Source organism: Capsicum annuum, chromosome 7, assembly GCF_002878395.1.
Source record: "Capsicum annuum cultivar UCD-10X-F1 chromosome 7, UCD10Xv1.1, whole genome shotgun sequence".
Taxonomy (NCBI): Eukaryota; Viridiplantae; Streptophyta; class Magnoliopsida; order Solanales; family Solanaceae; genus Capsicum; species Capsicum annuum.
In genome coordinates this window covers 188,007,004-188,027,566 of record NC_061117.1, presented here as the reverse complement: position 1 = coordinate 188,027,566, position 20,563 = coordinate 188,007,004, and the positions used below count along the sequence as shown (strand labels likewise).

The following is a 20,563-nucleotide window of genomic DNA, read 5'->3' as shown; positions in this document are numbered from 1 at the left end:
TTTTTAGGAGCAAATTTTTAAATTTTGTGTTAGTAATAAGTGAGATGTTATTGCTAGTTGGTATCTATGATTCACATGATGCAAGTTAGTTTTGAATATAAAGCATGTTGATTGTATTAGATGACTACTTTTGAGATACCTAGACTCATTTTTATGACTCTGGTGCGATGTTGGCTTAATTTTAAATTTATATTATTGCTTGATTTAGATTCTATAGGGATCCTGCTTGACTTTAGCATGTGCCATGTGTGATGTGAGCTTTCTTGTATATTCCTTATTACATATTGTTGTCTATAACTTGTTTGGTATGCGCGCAAAGCAAAATAAAGAATGTTGGATTTAGAAGATGATATAGACATTTCTTTGATAGCCATATCTATACCTACTTTATCCATCCTTATTGCAGATATCAGTTAGTCCCGTTGAGCCTTTAGCCTATTCCTTAGTAACCTCATATGCTGCCTATCTCTTTCTTTGATTGACCTTATCCAAAACTTCTAAACGCTTTAGTTGACATATTATATGATTAAGGATTGTAAAATTGAAGAGGGAAAAGTTGAAAGTGAAGCCCCAAAAGAGTAGCTGTTAGTGTGAAAAAGTTGATATATTGTGGTTGGGAGTGACGTAATGAAAAGGAAGAAAATTATGCAAAATTAAATCACGTGTTGATAGATAATACTTCCTCCTTAATATATATGGACTAGCTTAAAAAGATGATGGAAAATGAAAGGAATTTGTGAAGGTAGAGGTGGTGGAAGTTTGGTTGCTTAAAAAGAATCCTAATGTATAATATAATGTACTAAAGCTTTTAGGGAAGTTAGTCATTATTAGGGAAGCTTTTAGGATTACCATTCCCAAGTCTTATTATCAACCCCGTAGATCAACAATAACGATAAATATCAATACCGGCTAGAAACCATAGTTACGCATGAATATGACGTAGATGCCTCAACCTTGGAAGCTCTCCTAATATTGTTTGCAATATATCCAAAGGTTGCACCGTTGTTAATTTTTGTTACTATTTATGATTACAAAACTCAAACTCTTGATCAGTTACATTCGCACTTGCTTAATCGCATTAGTAAACTTAGTAGTGCATTGTTGTTAAACCAAGTCCCTATGGAATCGATTCTTGATTTTCAAAGATCACTTTACTACTTGGATGATCACGTACACTTGTGTGTGTGCTTGGACGCAACACATACTAATAATAAATCTCTTTTGATTGTTTAGTTTGAAAAATCAAGAGACAATTTATTGCCTAGTTCTTAATTTATTTTATTATTATTGTAGTCATTTTTTAAAATAGTGAATTTATTATACTTAAAGTGATATAGTAAAATTTTATTCTATTCATAAGTGAATATTAGAAATGGACGAAAGTTGTAATTTTTTAAATTCCTCACTTTCAATGAGCATTTAATAATTTTACATACATGCAACAAATATAGATGACGGTCCCATCATCTAGGTTACCGCTAAGCAGGCAGCAATCAAAGGATCCAACTCAGTCGGACCCAAAAAATCAGTCAAAATCTACAACTGTAGAAAAAAAGATGCTGAGCGTCAAAACGTCAGGAACAGCAGCTGCAATATCTTGCTCTCACTTCTTATCCCCTCGCTCATTCTCTCCCACCGCCCTCAACCTTCGCCATTTCAAGCCTCACTCCTCACATCGTTCAATCAAAATGTCTGCTGAGCAAATCGTCGAACACGTGGTGCTCTTCAAAGCCAAACCTGATGCTGACCCTTCAAAGCTTAACGCTATGATTAACAACCTCAACAGCTTGACCTCTCTTAACCAAGTTGTCCATCTCAGTTCTGGTCCCCTTATACGTGACAGATCTTCCTCTTTTTCCTTCACTCACATACTTCATTCTCGGTACAAGTCTAAATCTGACTTGGCTGATTACTCTGCACATCCCTCGCATGTCAGCGTTGTTAAGCAATATGTATTGCCGATGGTTGATGATATCATGGCTATTGATTGGGTTCCCACTGATTTCTCCGGCCCGAGTGGTGTGCCGCCTGGTTCGGCGATGAGGGTTACGTTTCTTAAATTGAAGGAGAATTTGGGTGAAAATGAAAAATCACAAGTTTTGAGTGCGGTTGGGGGAATCATAGAGAAATTCCCTGGGATTCAACAGTTGACTGTTGGGGAAAACTTTTCTCCTGGTAGGGCGAAAGGTTTTTCGATTGCTTCAATAGCTGTTTTCAAGGGAGTGGAAAACTTGGAAGCGTTGGAGTCGCAAACGGAGCTGGCGAATGAGCAGAAAGAGAAGGTTAAGGATTTTTTGGACGGTGTTGTTGTCGTAGATTATGCTGTTCTTCCTACTCAATCAGCTAGCCTTTGAGAATGGTCCATTTGAGGTTATTCTTGCCTATTTCTAAAGTTTCCATATGTGCTTTAACAGCTTCGTTAAATTTACTTTGTGGGGTGTGTGTAGTGATGTTTTGTGTTTGAATGTGGCTAATAAATTCAGTTACCCTTCTTAGTTGGGATGGACTATTTTTGCATGTTGAACTTTTTCCAAAAATTTCTTTTTAATTATACTAGCATTTTCTCATGCTTGTCATCCAATCTAGTGTGAACTTTCTTGTTCATATTTAGCTTGGGTAGCCATATATATAGGTGACAGCTGTATACACTGCAATAATGATGTTTTAACGGGTAGTCATTTTCCATGATGAAATGAACTGGATTTGTGTGATGGTTCTAACAAAAGTTGTTTGATAACTCTGGGCTATAACACTCAGAACTCAGAAGGAAGTGATAAAAAATTAGGCGAAGATTAGATAGATTAAACTGTGAAAATGGCATTCAATACGATCGGACCATCTCCTGACCTTCAACGTCTCTTGTAGTCTCAGGATCTACCATTTCTAGTAGACAACTTCATTTGAAAAGAATTGCTATGATTTGACTACTAGATGACTTGTAAGCAGTTCCAGAAGAACCTCTAGTAGACAGCTTCATTTGAACATTGATTTGAAACGAATTACTATGATTTGACTACTAGATGACTTGTAAGCAGTTCGAGAAGAACCACACTGAAAGCATAAAAATCACTTTTATCATTGAGTTGACTAGATCATAAGTATTCACTATGTTGCTCATACTCTTCAAAAATGTCAATGGGTGCGTGTCGTATTCTCCAAAAGTAGTATATTTTTGGAGAATTCGACATGGGTGTGGCATAAAAAATGAAGAGTCCACGCAACTGTATTCAGTGTCAAGTAACAGAATATGTCCCCGACTTGTGGTGTTAAGTGATTCTTTTCAAGAGGAACTAATCTTGAAAGGCCAAAATCAGAAACCACATCTCTATAGCACCCAAGGGTGTGACCTAGTGGTTCAATGAAGTGGGATTGAGTATCATGAGGTCTCAGGTTCAATTCTCAGTAGAGACAAACCATAGGTGATTTCTTCTCATCAGTTCTAGCCTTGGTGCGTAGAGTTACATGGTACCTGTTGCTGGTGGGAGGTGGAAGGTATCCCGTGGAATTTGTCACGAGGTGTGCAAGCTGATCCGGACGGCATGGTTATCAAAAAAAAAGAAAAGAAAAGAAAGAAATCACATCTCTATAGTTCTCGTCCAATAATATATTACTTGATTTGATATCTCTGTGGAAAATAGCACAGGAAGCACATGAATGCAGTGTCGAGGGAAGCGTGATGCGGAAATAAGCGACAAGGCTCCGCATCACTCATTACACCTTATGCGATGTGTGAAGCAATGCTACCACATCATTGAACTGAACCGCAATTTAAAGGAAAAAAGACCAAATAGCCATCCAAACAGTATGTCATAACTGAAAAGATCACAACAACTATATAAACAACAATAAAGACAATATATATAAGCAAAAGTTTAAACGAAACAAAATCACAGGTTTGATCACCGAAACTAGTGAAAAAAAGAAGTAAGGAGCAGAAGTGAAAAAACAGAGAAAAAAGAAAACAGAGAGAAAATACAGCAAAACAGTAACTGATCGCAGCAGTGAACAACAAAAGTGAAAAAAAAGAAGAAGACAAAAATAGTGAAGTCGCAACAGTGAAAAGCAGCAAAACAAAGAAAAAAGAAGAAGTAAGAAAGATTCATAAAATCTCTGTGAAGAAAGAGGTCGCTGCAGTGAAGTCGCGACTCTCTTCAGAGCTAACCTTAAAAATTCGCCGAAGTGAAGGCAACAGTGCTCCGACTCTTTTTTAACTTTAAAATTGACCCTACTCTTTTATTTTTAATTTTAAAATGGTCTTACAAATAAAATCAACACGATGCGAGCGCATTGGTTCGCATCTCGCATCACAAGGTTATGCGCCCACATTTGTTAAATAGCCTCACATCAGTTACTCGCAGCTGGAAAGCCTCGCTTCGCATCGCATCACTGCATAAGGCGATGATGCGCTCGCATTCCAGAATACTGCATGAATGCAAGTAAGAAATGCCCATGCTATTTCTCCAGCAATTCATAAGTGATGCTCCAAACAGTGTGATTGTTGGTTCCTTGAATCACTAGGAAGAGCCCTAGAGCTTCCATAAAGAAAACTAAACTGTATTCAGTCAATATTTTTGACTACTTAGATAAGAAGTGTTGGCTCGCCTCATTTTGTATTCAAATTAACCTTCTGTATCTTAAATTTGATAATACTATTTAGGAACTCAAGCATCTGTTGAAAAAAGTATTTTCTGTATATAGCATATCACAAATGAGGACCATTTTACTTTGATCTTTCTAGTTTTAATATAATGTAGGCACCTCAGACTTCTTTGATCTCTCTTGCTGTTCCTTTCCCCTCTTAGTCTACCATAATTCTACTTTCAGATGGACTTCTTTCTCTACACACTTATCTCCCTCTCCCATGCTCTCTCCCATTCTCTAAACTTCCTGCTAGCTGTTCTTGTGCTGCTTCACATAGTGACTCTTATCTTTGGGGATAATTGGAGTATAACATCTTTTAAGTGGGAGAAGGGTATTGTTTCCATTGAAGGGGTTGGCTGATGTCCTTGGATGCTCATCAGCTTCTGTAACAACGACAAATGTGTGGAGAAACTCTACTTGGTTGATCCAGAAACAGAACCCATTACAGTAATTAGGAGCATAAAAGATGCCCCAACACCAATGACAGTTTCCATGTTCAACTAATTTGAGATGAATTCAGTTATTGAAGAAATGGATATGCATCAAACATGATAAGATTCATAGACATATCTTTTTGCAACCTAGAGGCTTAATAAGAATTGTGATATTGTCACAGTTCCTTTATGTTTTGTTAGATATTTTTGTAAATAAAAAAAGTGATGTTTGACCAGAGTACATGGCAACTCACGAAGATCCTGTTGAGTAGAGTGTTTTTGAATTAAAAAACTTCTAGTCTTTGGTAGATATACGTCTAAGGGTGTCGCTCATTCACATGCTAGTTATGAGATATTATAATGTGTGAAGTTTGATCAGAGTACATGGCAACCCACGAAGATCCTGTTGAGTATGTTTTTGAATAAAAAACTTCTACTCTTTGGTAGATGTACGTCTATGGGTGTCACTCATTCACATGCTAGTTATGAGATATTATAATGTGTGGGTTATTTATGAGGTGAATAATAATGGAAGTATTGTTATACGATGAATACTAATGTAGGGATTGTTATGCATGAAACAATTATACATGGAATGTTATGTAGAGATTACCTACTTTAAAGACATCTTGATTTTTAAAAACTTTGATATATGTATGGCAATTGTATGTTTTCTGTGTGTATTCTTATTCCACATCTTATTCAGCATGGAATATTACATAGAGGGAGATATACGCACATTCGGATACAACATTCTTTTTTGAGTTATAAAATCAGGACAAACATTTGTATTCGGCTTCTAGCCAACATGAATTTGTTGATGGATTCTTGTTAGATAACATTATGTATATACCCCTAGCTAAATTGCATCAGCTATGTGTGTATTATTTTTATCTTGTACTACAGTTGATCAAATGCTGCATCAGACATGACAAAGATTATTCTTCCTAATCATTCCAGCTCTGGATATCCAAATATTATCTTATACCAAGTTTTATGCTGGAATTGAATTTTTTAATTCCTCCAACCAAACAACCCCTGTTGACAGTATTTAAAATAGTATTTCAAGGAATTCCTCCTTTTTAAATAAAGCTTTAGAAATGAATTCAGTTTGTGATGCAGTCGTAACATTTGAAGTTCAATTGGTACTAACACTTAAACAACGTGATATCATTATTGTAACAACAACAACAAACCCAGTGTATACAACAACAACAAACTCAGTGTATTCCCACAAAGTGGGGTCTGGGGAGGGTAAAATATATGCAGTCCATATCGCTGCCTCCGAAAAAGTAGAGAGGCTGTTTCCGATAGACCTCTGGCTCAAGACAAAGAATAGTAAATAAAGTCGTAATGAAACATGCAACATGAAACATGATGGATGGAACAACAGAAATAAGAATAAGGCACCCACATAGTAATATCATACACTCACAAATCAAAGAAACCCACCACACCCAAATTCTCCTAACTAGCAGCTCCTACCTATGGACACAGTCCTAGGATTACTACCCCGGCTACACCAAAGCTCTCCTAACTACTTGTTACGACTCACCCATATACACTAGCCTTCTAACCTAATCCGCGACCTCCATACCTTCCTATCTAGGGTTATGTCCTCAGTAAGCTGTAACTGCTCCATGTTACGTCTAATCACCTCCATCTAGTATTGTTTTGGCCTACCTCTGCTCGTCCCGAAATCTTCCAAAGTTAGCCGCTCACCCAGTGCCCCTCTTCTCACTCTCACCTTCTTCCGGATAGTCTCATTCTTAACTCTATCCCCTTTAGTAAGTCCCCACATCCAACACAACATTCTCATTTCCGCCACCTTCAATTTTTGAATGTGGGAGTTCTTGACTGGCCAACACTCCGCTCCATACAGCATGACCGACCGAACTGCCACTCTGTAGAATTTGCCTTTAATCTTAGGGGCACCTTCTTATCACATAACACTCCCGAGGCGAGTCTCCATTTCATACAACCTGCTCCAATACGGTTAGAGATATATTCGTCAATCTCACCATTTCCTTGAATCATAGACCCAAGATACTTAAAACTACCTCTCTTACAAACAACCTGGGAATCCAACTTTACTGCCACCTTGTCCTCCTACCTCAAGTCATTAAACTTGCATTCCATATACTCCGTTTTGATCCTCCTCAACCTGAACCCTTTAGATTCAAGAGTTTGTCTACAAACCTCTAATTTATCATTCACATCTCCCCGCGTCTCATCAATTAGAACTACGTCATCCGCAAATAACATATACCAAGGCACCTTTCCTTGAATACTCCGCGTCAACACATCAATCACCAATGCAAACAAGAAGAGACTAAGAGTTGATCCCTGGTACAACCCTGTCAAGATAGAAAAATGCTCCGAGTCTCCTCCTGCCGTCCTCACCTGAGTTTTTGCTCTATCATACATGTCCTTAATAGATCTGATATATGCCATTGGGACCCCTCATCTCACCTCCAAGCATCTCCAAAGAACCTCCCTAGGGACTTTGTCATACGCCTTCTCCAGGTCGATGAGCACTATGTGTAAGTCCCTCTTCCTTGCCCTATACTGCTTCACCAATTTCCTCACCAGGTGAATTGCCGCTGTCGTCAAGCGACCGAGCATAAATCCAAACTGATTCTCTGAATAGACACGATCCTCCTCAACCTCCGATCGACCATCCTTTCCCAAATTTTCATAATGTGACTCAACAACTTAATACCCCTGTAATTGTTGCAACTTTGAATGTTACCCTTATTCTTATATAAAGGAATTATCGTACTCTATCTCTAAGCCTCAAGCATTTTCGCAGTCATAAAAATGTTGTTAAACAAATCACTCAACCAGCTTACACCTATCCCGCTAGTATACTTTCAAAAATCCACCAAAATCTCGTTAGGCCCCGTCGCCTTACCCCTCGCATCCTGCGAATAGCCTCTCTGACCTCCTTAACCCTAACACGTCTACAATAACTGAAATCATGACACTCCTCTGAGTACTTCAGCTTTCCTAACTCAATGTCTCTATCCCCATCATCGTTCAAGAGTATGAAAATATGCTTTCCATCTTCTCTTAATGTGAACATCTTCCACCGGTACTCTACCATCCTCTCTCTTAATGCATTTCACTTGATCGAGGTCACGACCCTTCCACTCTCTAGCCTTAGCAAGCTTATACAACCTTTTTTCCCCATCTCTCTCCTCTAACCCCGTATACAAGCTTTCAAATGTTGCTGTCTTAGCAGCCGTAACTGCTAACTTAGCCTACTTTCTAGCTAATTTGTATATCTCCCTATTCACCCGCTTCTCCTCTTCATGTTTACTCTCAAATCAACTTAACATATACCCCCTTCTTAATCTCCATTTTCTTCTTAACTTCTTTATTACACCCCCAGTCCCCCCGATGTTGTCATGCCGGGCCCCTCGAAACACCCAACATCCCTCTAGCAGTCTCCTTGATACAAGTGACAACTCTATCCCACACACTATCCATGTCCCCTCTACACTCCCACACCCCCATTCCTGCCACCTTCTCCCCTATCTCCAGCGCACTACCTGGGGTCAAGCCACCATACTTAATTCTAGGTCGACCCTCCCCTACCCTCCTCTTCTTGCCCTTCTTGATAACCAAGTCCATCACCAGAAGCCTGTGTTGGGTCGAAAGATTCTCACTCGGAATGACTTTACTGTCCTTACACAAAGCCCTATTCCTTTCCTAAGCAGCAAAAAGTCAATCTAAGTCTTGGCTATCGCGTTTCGGAAGGTAATCAGGTGATCCTCCTTTGGAAAGCTCAAATTCACTACCACTAGCCCAAAGTCCCTTGCAAAATTCTACAGTGCCTCTCTCTCTCTCCATTCTTATCTCCAAAATTAAAACCTCTATGCACATCGTCATAGCCTCTCGGTAAAACCCTAATGTGCCAATTGAAATCCCCTGCCGTGACAATCTTCTTAGAGCTAGGCATACTTCTCAACACCTCGTTCAAAGCCTCCCAAAATATCGTTTTATCCTCCTCGTCTAAGCCCACCTGCAGCGCATAAACACTACACACATTCAGAGTAAACCCCCCAATGACTAACTTAATTGTCATTATCCTATCACTGACCCTCTTAACCTCCACTACCTGCCCTCTAAGCCCCTCATCTACTAGGATACCTACTCCATTCCTACGTCTCTCACTTCCCGAGTACCACAACTTTTATCCATCCACATCTCTAGCCTTAGACCCTACCCATCCACATCCCTAGCCTTAGACCCTACCCACTTAGTCTTCTAAACACACGTAATATTAATCTTCCTTTTCTTAAGAATCTTCACCAGCTCTATGAACTTACCCTGAAGGGTCCCTATGTTTCAAGACCCTACTTTCAACCGATCATCTCTTGCCTGACACCTACCTCTACCACCCTTCACCCCCTCCCCAAACCAGCCTTAACATTAGACCTTGACCTCACTTCCACCCCTGCCCTCACCTCTTCCCCCATTCCAAAAACAACCCCCAGCCCCATTCCCCTCGGACATAACCCTATCCTACCATCAACCCCCAAAGCCACAACTCTAAAAACAAAAACAAAGCCACAAACAAAAACAACAATAGAAAATAGAAGGCACGCACAATACACACTATTCGGCTTTACAACTAGAACAACACAACAATAGCAGCAATCACAACAAATTAGAAGAAAGTCAAGAGAAACAAAATAGTAGGAGAAACTAAATATCAAAGGTTAGAAGTCACCGGGATACTCGTGTAGGCTAAGTCCTCTCCTCTTGCGTGCTATGCTGGGTTTCGGCAAATTGATGTAGAAATTGGTCGCTGGAGCGTCGCCTGGGTGTTGCCGGAATTAGATTTGGTCGAGCACAGCCTGTTAATTTGGACATCGGTTGTCGTCGTACCAACTTGAGTGGCCAGTGCTGCACGCTAACTACCATCGTCGGGGTCGAGCCAGTGGAAACCCTGTCCTGCCGGCGATAGCAGTGAAGAGTGCGAAATGGGGATTGGAGAGAGGGGGGGGGGGGGGGGGGGGGGGGGGGGGGGGAACGGAGGAGAGAGAGAAAAGGAGGAGAAAGATACTATGTCCACTTACATGTCACCGGCGCGTCTACCCATCGTCGGCATCAGAGTAGCCCGGTTCACGTCAAAGTTGACGTTAAAGGGCTGTTAGAGTGCAGGGCTCAGGAGAGAAAAATTCACAATCTTAGAGAAGATCCCTCTCAAGTAACGAACTTTATTGTGTATAAAAACTTTCAAACGAAATTAGAGAAATATCATATGAAAAATACGAATTAATACAAGAAATGAAAGTAATAATATTAAAATGAGAGGAATTTACCAGACGGTTGAAATTTGGTCCAGTTTTGAAAATGTGAAGTTGCCTCCAAGGGCAGATCTATTAAGGGTTCTCGAGGTGGCGCGCGATCCATAAACTTCGACGGAAACTTTATATATAAAGTGTGTATATATATATAATGTAGTATATAAATAACAAACTTGCCACCCAAATAATCAAAGTGACTTGTTGTTCAGGTGGCACAAGGCTGTTAATTTCGCCCAACAGACCCAAGTTCAAAATTTGCTGACAACCTGCCTTTTTAGTAAGTTTAATCAATCACTACAGTGTAACTCTAAAAAATTTCTTGTTTGCTCGAGTTTAATATTTACTATATAAACATATATTTTTTTTTAATCATGTATAAATAACATTGTTTTTCGTCGAAGGAGATTCAATGAACCTCTTGTCTATAAGTTGGCTCGGATTTACGATTTGGAGTCTCCAATTAATTTAATCAATGAGTCTACTTGGAACCCGGAGACTCCGAATTGTGGATCTGCGGTTGCGTCGATATCATTATAGATCAATGGAAAGATACTTTCTCAGACTTTTAGATGTTTCAATTCCATGTAAAGATAAAGTACAGAAGTCTTAATTTTAGTACTCCCTCCGTCTCAAATTATGTGTCGTTATTTTTTTTTTGGTCCGTCCCATAAAGAATGTCGCCTTTTCTTATTTGGTAAGTTTTTAAAGACACAATTACAATTTTACCCTTAGTGGTCCTACTTGATTTTAAATACAATTACTCCTTTTTTACTTGTCTTTTCAATTAAAAGTAATCCTACTTGATTTTAAATTCTATTACTCTTTTCTTTAAGAAGGGTAATTTTGTAACTTTAACAAAGTTAATACTTATTTCTTAAATATCGTGTCCGGTCAAATGGCGATACATAATTTGGTACGGAGGAAGTAATTAAATTTAACAACGATTGCAGTCGCATACAGAGAAAAAGAACTCATACTTGTACAGAAGCTAATTGTAGAATGTAATCTGAAGGAATGTCTGAATATTATTAAGCGGATATTGCAACCACGTAATACTTATAGTATACGTTATTCATCTCATAACATGCAAAATTCATTGATTTGAGGTCATTTCACAGAAATATTTTGGGCTTCATAGCTTCAACAAGAATATGTAATTCTGATACGTTGTTAAGCTTTACTATTTAGTACTCCATTTGACACAATAACCAGAGATATTGTTCGTGTTTTGAGTTGTGTCACGAATATCGAATGGCGAAAAAGAAGTGACTTGAAATGACTACTTGGGGAAAAAATTATTAGTCCCTCAGTTTAAAAATAAATGTCCTATTTTTTTTTTTGTTTGTTTTAAAAAAAATTACCTTTTTTTTTTTTTACAATACTTTAATTTCAACTTTTCATAAGATTAATGGACATTTTGGTACATTTGATATAATTTTAATTTAAGATCACAAGATTCAAAAGTCTTATTTATTTTCTCAAATTTTATGCCAAATTTAAGTAGATTGTTCTTTTTTAAAGAGATGGAGTACTGCTCTAAATTAAGAACAATTCATTGGATAAACCGGATGATTGGACGTAAAAGTAGTAGGAACAGACTAACGAACATTGTCATATCCACATGGTAGAACTCCATTGCCTTCGACCTGCGCTCCCAATATCTTCTTCAGTGCCATACTGTAATGAGAAAAATCACAATCAGAGGCGAACCCAGGATTTGAAGTCTGTGGGTTCATCGTTGTTGTCAAAGGCGTGCATAAGCCTCGAAGTAAGACTAAAAATATGTTGAGCGTTCGCCTCACTTCTAATTTTTAATACATATTTTTCCTTGTCAATAAGACTTTCTAAAGAGACAGATTATTTCACTTTATAAAAAAAAAAATTAATTTTTTTGTTTATATATTTGTCATTCAGGCTTATATTATTAGTCTTGGACTAGATATATATTTATATTTTCTCTCTTTATGTCTTTTTTCGTTAAATTTCACACTTTATTTGTACTTTGTGCTTAAACACAATAGGCCGTGAAGTTTTTTTTACGCTTATTGCTTTTGATAATACTATGGTGCACAATATTATCTTAAGACGTTAGAAAAATTTTCAGTGTCGATTAAGGGATATTGTCATATTCAATTGGTCGCCAAAGACATGAACAATACTGAAAAAATAAATATATAGAACAAATATGAGTTCTAAGCTAATAACCTTACTTTCTTATAATATGAAGCTTACTTTTAACATTATTGAATAATTGATTGTGGTAGCTTAATGGCCAAGGGTAATTCCTTTTACGGGATAGTCTTGGGTTCGAATCCCCAATCCATTAGTTTTGATGTGCTAAATTTAGCAATAAGCCAAGTATTGAAAATAAAAGCAAAAATATTGTGTAACTAGGGATAGATCCTTGATCGTGTGGGTGGAAGTGATGGCTTCAACTAGCTCACCTAGGTGCAATACCATTAATTTTTGGGTGCACTAGTAACTATATCCCAATTTATAAAGGTATATATACATATATATGTACATAATTTTTTTCGACGTTAACGAATGTACGTGCACCTCCATTGACACATGTGGGTCCACCTCTGATCACAACTGTTAATAATTTTTATATGGTTGCTGAATTTTATTTTTGAATTACTAAAATCATTTAATTAGAGTATGTGTTAATTTCTCAAAATAATTCACTGAAAAGAGTTACTATGCTACGGTAACAGACGATCTTATATCAGGATTATGGATAATATTAGTTCAAAATATCAATATCCAAGAAGGCAAAACGCAATGGATCTATCTTGCTCTCCACGAAAGGAACTATATGTTTCACCATTATTATCCAGAAAAGGACAAACATAAATATAACAAGCTTTATGGTGATTTATCTTGAGACTATAAGAGTTTGAATTTGTATACTTAATGAACACCAATAATTATATTTTAATATTAATCTAATAGGACTTTGGCTTAATATACTTAATCAAAACCAACGATTATATTTTGATACTAACAGAATATATATTTGCTTCGTCAAATGTAAATCTCTTGAACGACTGATATCAAATTGATTTCAAATCTCCTATCGCCGTTTTTCGTTTTATTTTATTGCACCCATTTAGAAACTTCTTCTCTAATCAAACATTTGTTCTTAGTTTACACAAAGAACATATATAATTGTTGCCTTATGCTCCAAGATAAGTCTATCCTTAGTCAACGTTATCTTTGCCAACAAGTACGTTTGACTAAATTCTAAAAGCCAAATATTTGGAATGGATATATACATATATAGTGACCAACCTACTCTGCTAGTTATCTCAGAATTCAGGACTTAAAAGAACTTGATACTGATGGCAAATCTAGCAGTATTCCTTTCTCTGTTACTGTTTCCATTGCTTCTATTAAGCTATTTTCTCCTGAAAATTTCCTATTCCATCTTGATAAAACCAAAATTGCTGGATAAGCACTTGAAGCGGCAAGGATTCAAAGGCACTCACTACAAGTATTTCCTTGGAGACCTCAAAGATGTTGGCAATCAAATGGATGAGGCATGGTCCAAGCCAATTAGCTTAACCCACGATATTGTGTCACGTGTTGATCCATTCACTCATTATATGGTCCAAAAATATGGTGAGTTCATACAGTTGACCAGTACTAATCCACTATTGTTTAACACAAATGGATTTGAAATTTAAAGTTTTTCTAAAGTATTTTAGGACGGCGAGATCATCAAGTTAATGCAAAGAAGATACAACAATCGTTGGTTATTTTTTTGGGCCCCGTCATTGAAAAATACATAATTATTGAGTTTCAAAGTTTATTGGTGAAACTCCACAACAATATTTGTATAATTTGAAACTTCATGACAATTATTTTTTCAAACACGGATTGAAAATTTTCCTATAAAAAGAAAGTTTTGAATTTAATTTAATTTATACACAAATTAAAGATCGTTTGGATATGATTAAAAATAGATTTTCATTTTAAATGCTTAAAAACTTAAAATAAGTGTTTATAAATTAAGTAGATAAGTGTTTGTATAGAAACACTACAATCGAAAAAAATTATTGATGTGTTTGATAAAGTAAATGTTGTTAAATACTATTTTGTTGTCAAAATGACTGAATATCTTTTAAGTTGGTAACACCACAAATAAATTGAATTATATGATTTTTAATTCTAACAATTCAAAATTAATTTATATTAAATGGTCTTTCAATTTAAAGTGATTATGTGAGGTAATTTTATAAATATTAGTTAAGTACTTTTTATTTTTAAATGTTAAAAAGTTAAAAATTTGGACATTCTTTTCATATAAATGTAGTGATAGACTTCTCTACAAAAACAATAAATAAAGGAATAAATACTGATGTTTTAAGTTAAATACACCAATATTACAATTAAAAATCTGAAAACAATCGCTCAAACCTGCTTACACTTAAAACATTGCTAACATTATAAATTACATCCTAATACATTCAGTTATACAGTACATAACATTAAATTTACAAATATTTTAGCATTTCTAGAAATTTGAAAGGCTAGAATTCTCTCAGAATTTTAAAATTTTTTTTTTTCTGAATATCCTCTTCTAACTGTCTTGCTCCTTTTCTACAGAAAAAAACACCCCATAACCGTCATGACAGTTACTAAGACTTTTAATTGTTTATTTTAACCTCCTAAAAGAAGTTTTATAACTTGAGGCACATCATGTAGCCACAATTATTTATCCCTCGTAATGTATTTCAAGTTGAATGAAATTGCTGGAGGAGGCAGGGAACAAAGGAGAAATCGCTGGAGGAAAGGGAAAGATAAAGGGAATTAATGTTAAAATCAAGGAAAATATGAAAGGATAAAAAGATAAATGTTTTGATCTAACTTAAAAGAATTTTAAACTAAAAAGTAAAAAAAATTGAAGGGTTCCAACTTATCACTTTTTACTTTGTTTAATTAGTTTTTAGCTTTTTTTTAGTTTTTTTTTTAATTTTACCAAACACCTAAAAAACTAAAAAGAAAATTAACAACTGAATTTGATCCTCTTTTAATCATATCCAAATGGTCTCTTAAGGGCATTTCTATATATAATAAAAATTAGGTCAAATCTATTGAGTTCTTGTCGAACCTATATTTTAAAGCCTACCACTTACTCTGATTGTCTAGTTGACTTTCATCTTCTCGATTGTGTTACTATTAATTATGTAAATTGTAATTAGCTTGAATGATTCCTTTTAACTAAGTACGAGCTAAAATGAAAATGGTTGCAGGGAAGATATCTCTGAGTTGGCTTGGGACGTCACCAAGATTGATCATCATGGATCCAACACTGATAAAAGAAGTGCTCTTAAACAAGCAAGGCCACTTTCATTTACCGCCATTGAACCCTCTTGTGTTGATTCTAACTAAAGGATTGACAACTCTAAAAGGTGAAAAATGGGCTATGCACAGAAAGCTAATCAATCCCGCTTTCCACTTGGAGAAATTGAAGGTTACTTTTGTCAACTTCAAGAATGCTTATTTTTATGGCTTTTCGTGCAACATTCAACTCACTCAACAGAGTCAGTGGCGGATGTCGCTTCTGAATTACGGGTTCAACTAAAATGCAATACTTTTAACATAGAAGCATCTATCTATCTATCTATATATATATACACACACATAATGTGAAACGTACGTATTAGTAGTAACAAACTTTCAATAAAGTAGATTCTGAATCCATAATTTCAAACGTAGAATGAGTTCAGTACAAAGAATTTTAACAGTTGAAACTACCAAGTTTAAATCCTTGATTCGCCTTTGATCAATCATCAGAGAGACTATTATACTCATTTTGATATCCGTTTACAGCGCATGATCCCCACAATAGCAGAAAGCTGTGCGTTTATGATAGAGAAGTGGATGAAAACAATTAGCCCTGAGGGAACTTCAGAAATAGATATATGGCCTGAATTTCAAGAACTTACTGGTGATATCATTTCAAGAACAGCATTTGGAAGCAGCTATGAAGATGGAATGAAGATCCTGGAACTTCAAAAAGAACTGCAGCAACTTGTGATAGAAGCTATGGGAATGTTATATATTCCTGGTTTCAGGTAAACTCTCTTTTAACTAGACCATGTCACTTTCATAACCCCAAATACTTACTCTTTTCTGAAAAGTCAGAAATTATCATACACAGATTTGTTCCAACAAAAAAGAACCGAAGAAGAAAGGAGTTGGATAGAAAGATCACTTCAATGCTTAAAACAATTGTGGACACAAAGGAGAGCATGATCAGAACAGGGAAAACCAGGGAAGATGACTTACTGGGCTTGCTCTTGCAATTTAACAACGAGAACAATTCGCTAAATAATATTAATAATAGTCAGATGACAAAGGAGGACATAATAGAAGAATGCAAACAGTTTTACCTTGCCGGTCATGAAACAACATCAAGCTTATTGACATGGACTCTGATTGTGTTGGCTATTCACCAGGACTGGCAAGAAAGGGCAAGGCAAGAAGTTCTAACAGTTGTTAGGGAGAAGAATCCTGATGCTGAAGCAATAAGCCACCTCAAAATTGTGAGTGCTCATTTTTTGGAATAAAAATTCATTAGTACTCCCTCCATTTCAAAAAGAATGATCTACGTTCTTTTTTAGTCTATTTCAACAAGAATAATCATTTCCTTTTTTGGCAATACTTTAATTCTAACTTTCCACGTGGCATGTTTGAGACCACAAGATTAAAAAACATTTTGGTATATTTGACACAACACAGTTTAGGATCATAAGATTCAAAAGTCTTTTCTATTTTCTTAAATTCTGTGCTGAGTATAAAGAGGTCATTCTTCTTGAAACAGAGAGAGTAATGTTTTGAACTAGGAGTAATGTCTAGCATGCATGAATTTGTGAGAAATTTTTTGCAGGTAACTATGATACTTAATGAAGTGCTCAGGCTATATCCACCGGTGATCGCTCTGTACAAACGCGCTTACAAAGAATGTAAAATAGGAGATCTCTATATTCCAGCTGGGTTGGATCTAACACTACCTATAATGCTAATTAATCGCGACACGGAGCTGTGGGGTGACGATGCAGAAGAATTTAAACCAGAGAGGTTCGCGGAAGGAATTTCACATGCTTGCAAAGATCCAACACAGATGGCATTCATGCCATTTGGATGGGGACCGAGGACTTGTATAGGCCAAAACTTCTCCATGATAGAGGCAAAGGTTGCACTCTCTATGATATTAAAGAAGTTCTCCTTCAGGCTCTCACCAACCTATGCTCATGCTCCGTATACTGTTATGACTCTTCAACCACAACATGGAGCTCAGATCATGTTTCACCCACTTAACTAGGATAAATCGAGTTATTATGTGTTGAAGGTTCTCATTAAATAAGAAAATCATGTATTTTCCTTTGCCTAAGTTGAGCTTGTTAATTGAGAGTGTTAAAGCAACATAGTCATTAATTTCAAATATAAAGAGTGATTAAGCAATAATAGCATCTACTTTGACCATTTTGATTCATCTTGTAACGAAAAAATTATGTTCTATGTTGATTCACCGTAGATAAATTTATCATCAGGAGCTAAATCTTTAACCAATCAGTGATGGTATAATCCTCATTGGTAGAGTCTCTCTAATCTATCAATTGGAACGTTGAAATTGTTTGGGCTGGTCTATCATATTGAGGAGATTATGTTATTATGTTATCCTGTGTTCAAAACAGTAATCAGAAAATAAAAAATAAACTGAAAATCACAAATACTAATAGTATTAAAATAATATCGGAGATTATGAATGTGTGTTCTTAAGGAATTTAATCTGCTCACTGTATTCAAGGTTGTGAATTATTTTCTCAGAGGACAAAATGGATATACCTGTTATTGATGTAGCAGTACCTCAAAATTCAATAACTTCAACAAACTCAAAGTCAATCTTCAAATCACACAAAGACTCTCTGTTTGTAAGAAAGTATGAAGATGATGTAAAGAATTTCAATGCACAAATTGAGGAAAAGCCTCCCTATTTATAGCAAAAACCTGAGTTGAAATGGTGCCAAATCCAGCTGTTCAGACCAGGTTTGGTGTCTGCTGAAAAGAAGCGATTTTTTAGAAAAGAACAGTTTTGGTGTCTATTGGAACCAAGTGATTGTTCAGAAAAAACCTATTCCTTTCGAATTTTTGTTGGAAAATTATTCCATGAATTTTAATTGACTTCATGCAAATTAAAGATCAAGAAATTAACTCGTAAAAGTTGAAAATTAAATTTTATTCAAAAAATTTATCAATCATTTGACAAAGACAAAGTTGAAGCTGAGGCAAAGCTGAGAGATGAAAGCAACGGCGCAAGAGGGGACTTTCTTCTCAAGGCTTTAATAGCTAGAAGAAGTGTTTCTTAATACAAGAACGAAAGTATGACTTTATTCTATCGATGAGGGAGAAATGAACTTTCCTTTCATATGCCCTCTGTTTAATTCCCCACATTTCCAATTCACACCTTATCTTTAAATCTTAATTATATAAGCCTAAAAATCATGCTATTTTACTATTATTCACACCTTTGTTCTCTTTTTAGCACCATCGTGAGCTTAAATGATATGAATTATACTTGTATTTCATATTTTGTTTATGTAGGAGTGTCGTGAGATATTTGGAGCTTAAACAAGAAGAAAAAGAGAACCAATGAACCAAGGAGGGTCAAAGTCGTAACACTCTGCAGGAAGAGCAAAAAATGGCCAAGGAAGTGAAGCCTTGTTCCACTGATGCAAGGCAAGCAGTGGCACAGATTGGAGATGTATGCTGCCTAACCTTGTGCCACCCCTTGATTTGGGTTAGTGGTGCAAGAATCACTACCTCTCTAAAAGTTATTAGTTCCTTGTGCCACTGTATTGATTTTTGGTAGTGGCGCGAGCGGGATTTTCCGAGCCCAATTTGGATTGACTTTTTAAAGTCCCAAGGGTTTCTAAACTCTATAAATACCCCTTTCACACATTTTTTAATCATACAAAACTGATTTTCGGAAGCCAAAGGCTAGGTTAAAGCTCAAGAACAATGCCTAGTTTATTTCTTAAAATTTATTTTCATTATTTTCTTGTAAATTCATGAAACCTCCTCTTCCAAACAGATTCATGAGTAGCTAAATCTCTTACTTTATAGGGATGTGGTTGAACATGAAAGTTGTGGTTTGAATATTATATTGTCTTGGGATAATCCATATCCATACCAGAGGCAGGAGATTGAAGAAGCAACAACATCTGCACGGATGAAGCTGGAAGTTGTTTTACTGATAATGTCTTTTTTACTTGTATTGCATTAGTTGGAATTCTTTCTAATCTTGCATTGCTGCTTTAGGTTGTAGAGGTAGTGAGAAACAAGAGTCGGGCCTATTTGGCTTTATAATGATTCACTTGGGGATTAATAAAATTATTTATTTACCAAACAAAGAATATCACAGTGTCTATTCCAATCACCATCTATCGAGTGATTTATTTCTTTTTTATAGTAATTATTCATTTGCTTGATCACTTTACAAATACTATCTAAGTCATGTTTGCTGGACTTGAAAAAGAGAATAACAAGTGTAAAAAGAGGAAATAGAACTAGCTGAAACCTAAATGTAAAGGGAATTGATTCACTACTGAGGATAGAACTATACCCAGTGGCATAACTTAGTTGATACAGAAGACATCTTAATGCACTTCACTAGAAGACATCTTAATGCACCTCACTATTAATCGACAACTATAGAATATAGGCATTAGGGATAATCGAGCAGGCTTAGATTTATTGGCAAAAAGCTCAATATAGCTAAAATGAACCTGCAACTATTTGGCGTATGATTGAATAGTTCAACTGAATTATCAAAATACCACAACCGTGGATCTTTTTCTCAACTGAATCACAAAACATGAATTCTCTAGCTTATTTACACTTGTTTTTTCTCTGCATTAAGGTTCAAACACTCCCAATTACTTGTCACCTACTAAATAGTAAAAACAAGAATTCAAACTAGAACATCAATTCATCAATTTTTTGTTAGTACCATGTCTGAACTTACATTCTTTAATACTTATAGGACTGCGTGCACTTGTATGTATGAAAGGACATAATAAGTTTTTGACTCCTTGTAGGATTTGATTTGAAATTGATACTATTTTGATTTTTTATTGAATTATTCAAATTTTACTTTTT

At 36.0% G+C, this 20,563-nt stretch overlaps 2 protein-coding genes across 2 annotated transcripts; both read left to right on the top strand.

The window, feature by feature from the left end:
* The first annotated feature begins 1,390 nt into the window (after positions 1-1,390).
* LOC107878214 (stress-response A/B barrel domain-containing protein UP3) lies at positions 1,391-10,955 on the top strand. The gene is made up of 2 exons (XM_016725134.2): positions 1,391-2,370; positions 10,603-10,955. Exon 1 carries the CDS (start codon positions 1,452-1,454, stop codon positions 2,352-2,354), a length of 903 nt encoding a protein of 300 aa, XP_016580620.2. The 5' UTR covers positions 1,391-1,451; the 3' UTR covers positions 2,355-2,370; positions 10,603-10,955.
* Positions 10,956-12,314: 1,359 nt separating this feature from the next.
* Positions 12,315-17,897, top strand: LOC107877227 (cytochrome P450 72A397). The gene is made up of 5 exons (XM_016723917.2): positions 12,315-14,017; positions 15,652-15,872; positions 16,232-16,476; positions 16,563-16,947; positions 17,292-17,897. The coding sequence occupies exons 1-5, from the start codon at positions 13,738-13,740 to the stop codon at positions 17,724-17,726; spliced, it is 1,566 nt and encodes a 521-aa protein (XP_016579403.1). The 5' UTR covers positions 12,315-13,737; the 3' UTR covers positions 17,727-17,897.
* Positions 17,898-20,563: the final 2,666 nt, after the last annotated feature.

What these genes read in the sequence shown, in the direction of transcription:
- LOC107878214 (XM_016725134.2), top strand. Translation starts at nt 1,452, where the DNA reads ATGACGGTCCCATCATCTAGGTTACCGCTAAGCAGGCAGCAATCAAAG.
- LOC107877227 (XM_016723917.2), top strand. Translation starts at nt 13,738, where the DNA reads ATGGCAAATCTAGCAGTATTCCTTTCTCTGTTACTGTTTCCATTGCTT. An exon ending in TTATATGGTCCAAAAATATG is followed by an intron (nt 14,018 to 15,651) that starts GTGAGTTCATAC and finishes AAATGGTTGCAG; the next exon opens with GGAAGATATCTCTGAGTTGG. An exon ending in CAATAAGCCACCTCAAAATT is followed by an intron (nt 16,948 to 17,291) that starts GTGAGTGCTCAT and finishes AATTTTTTGCAG; the next exon opens with GTAACTATGATACTTAATGA.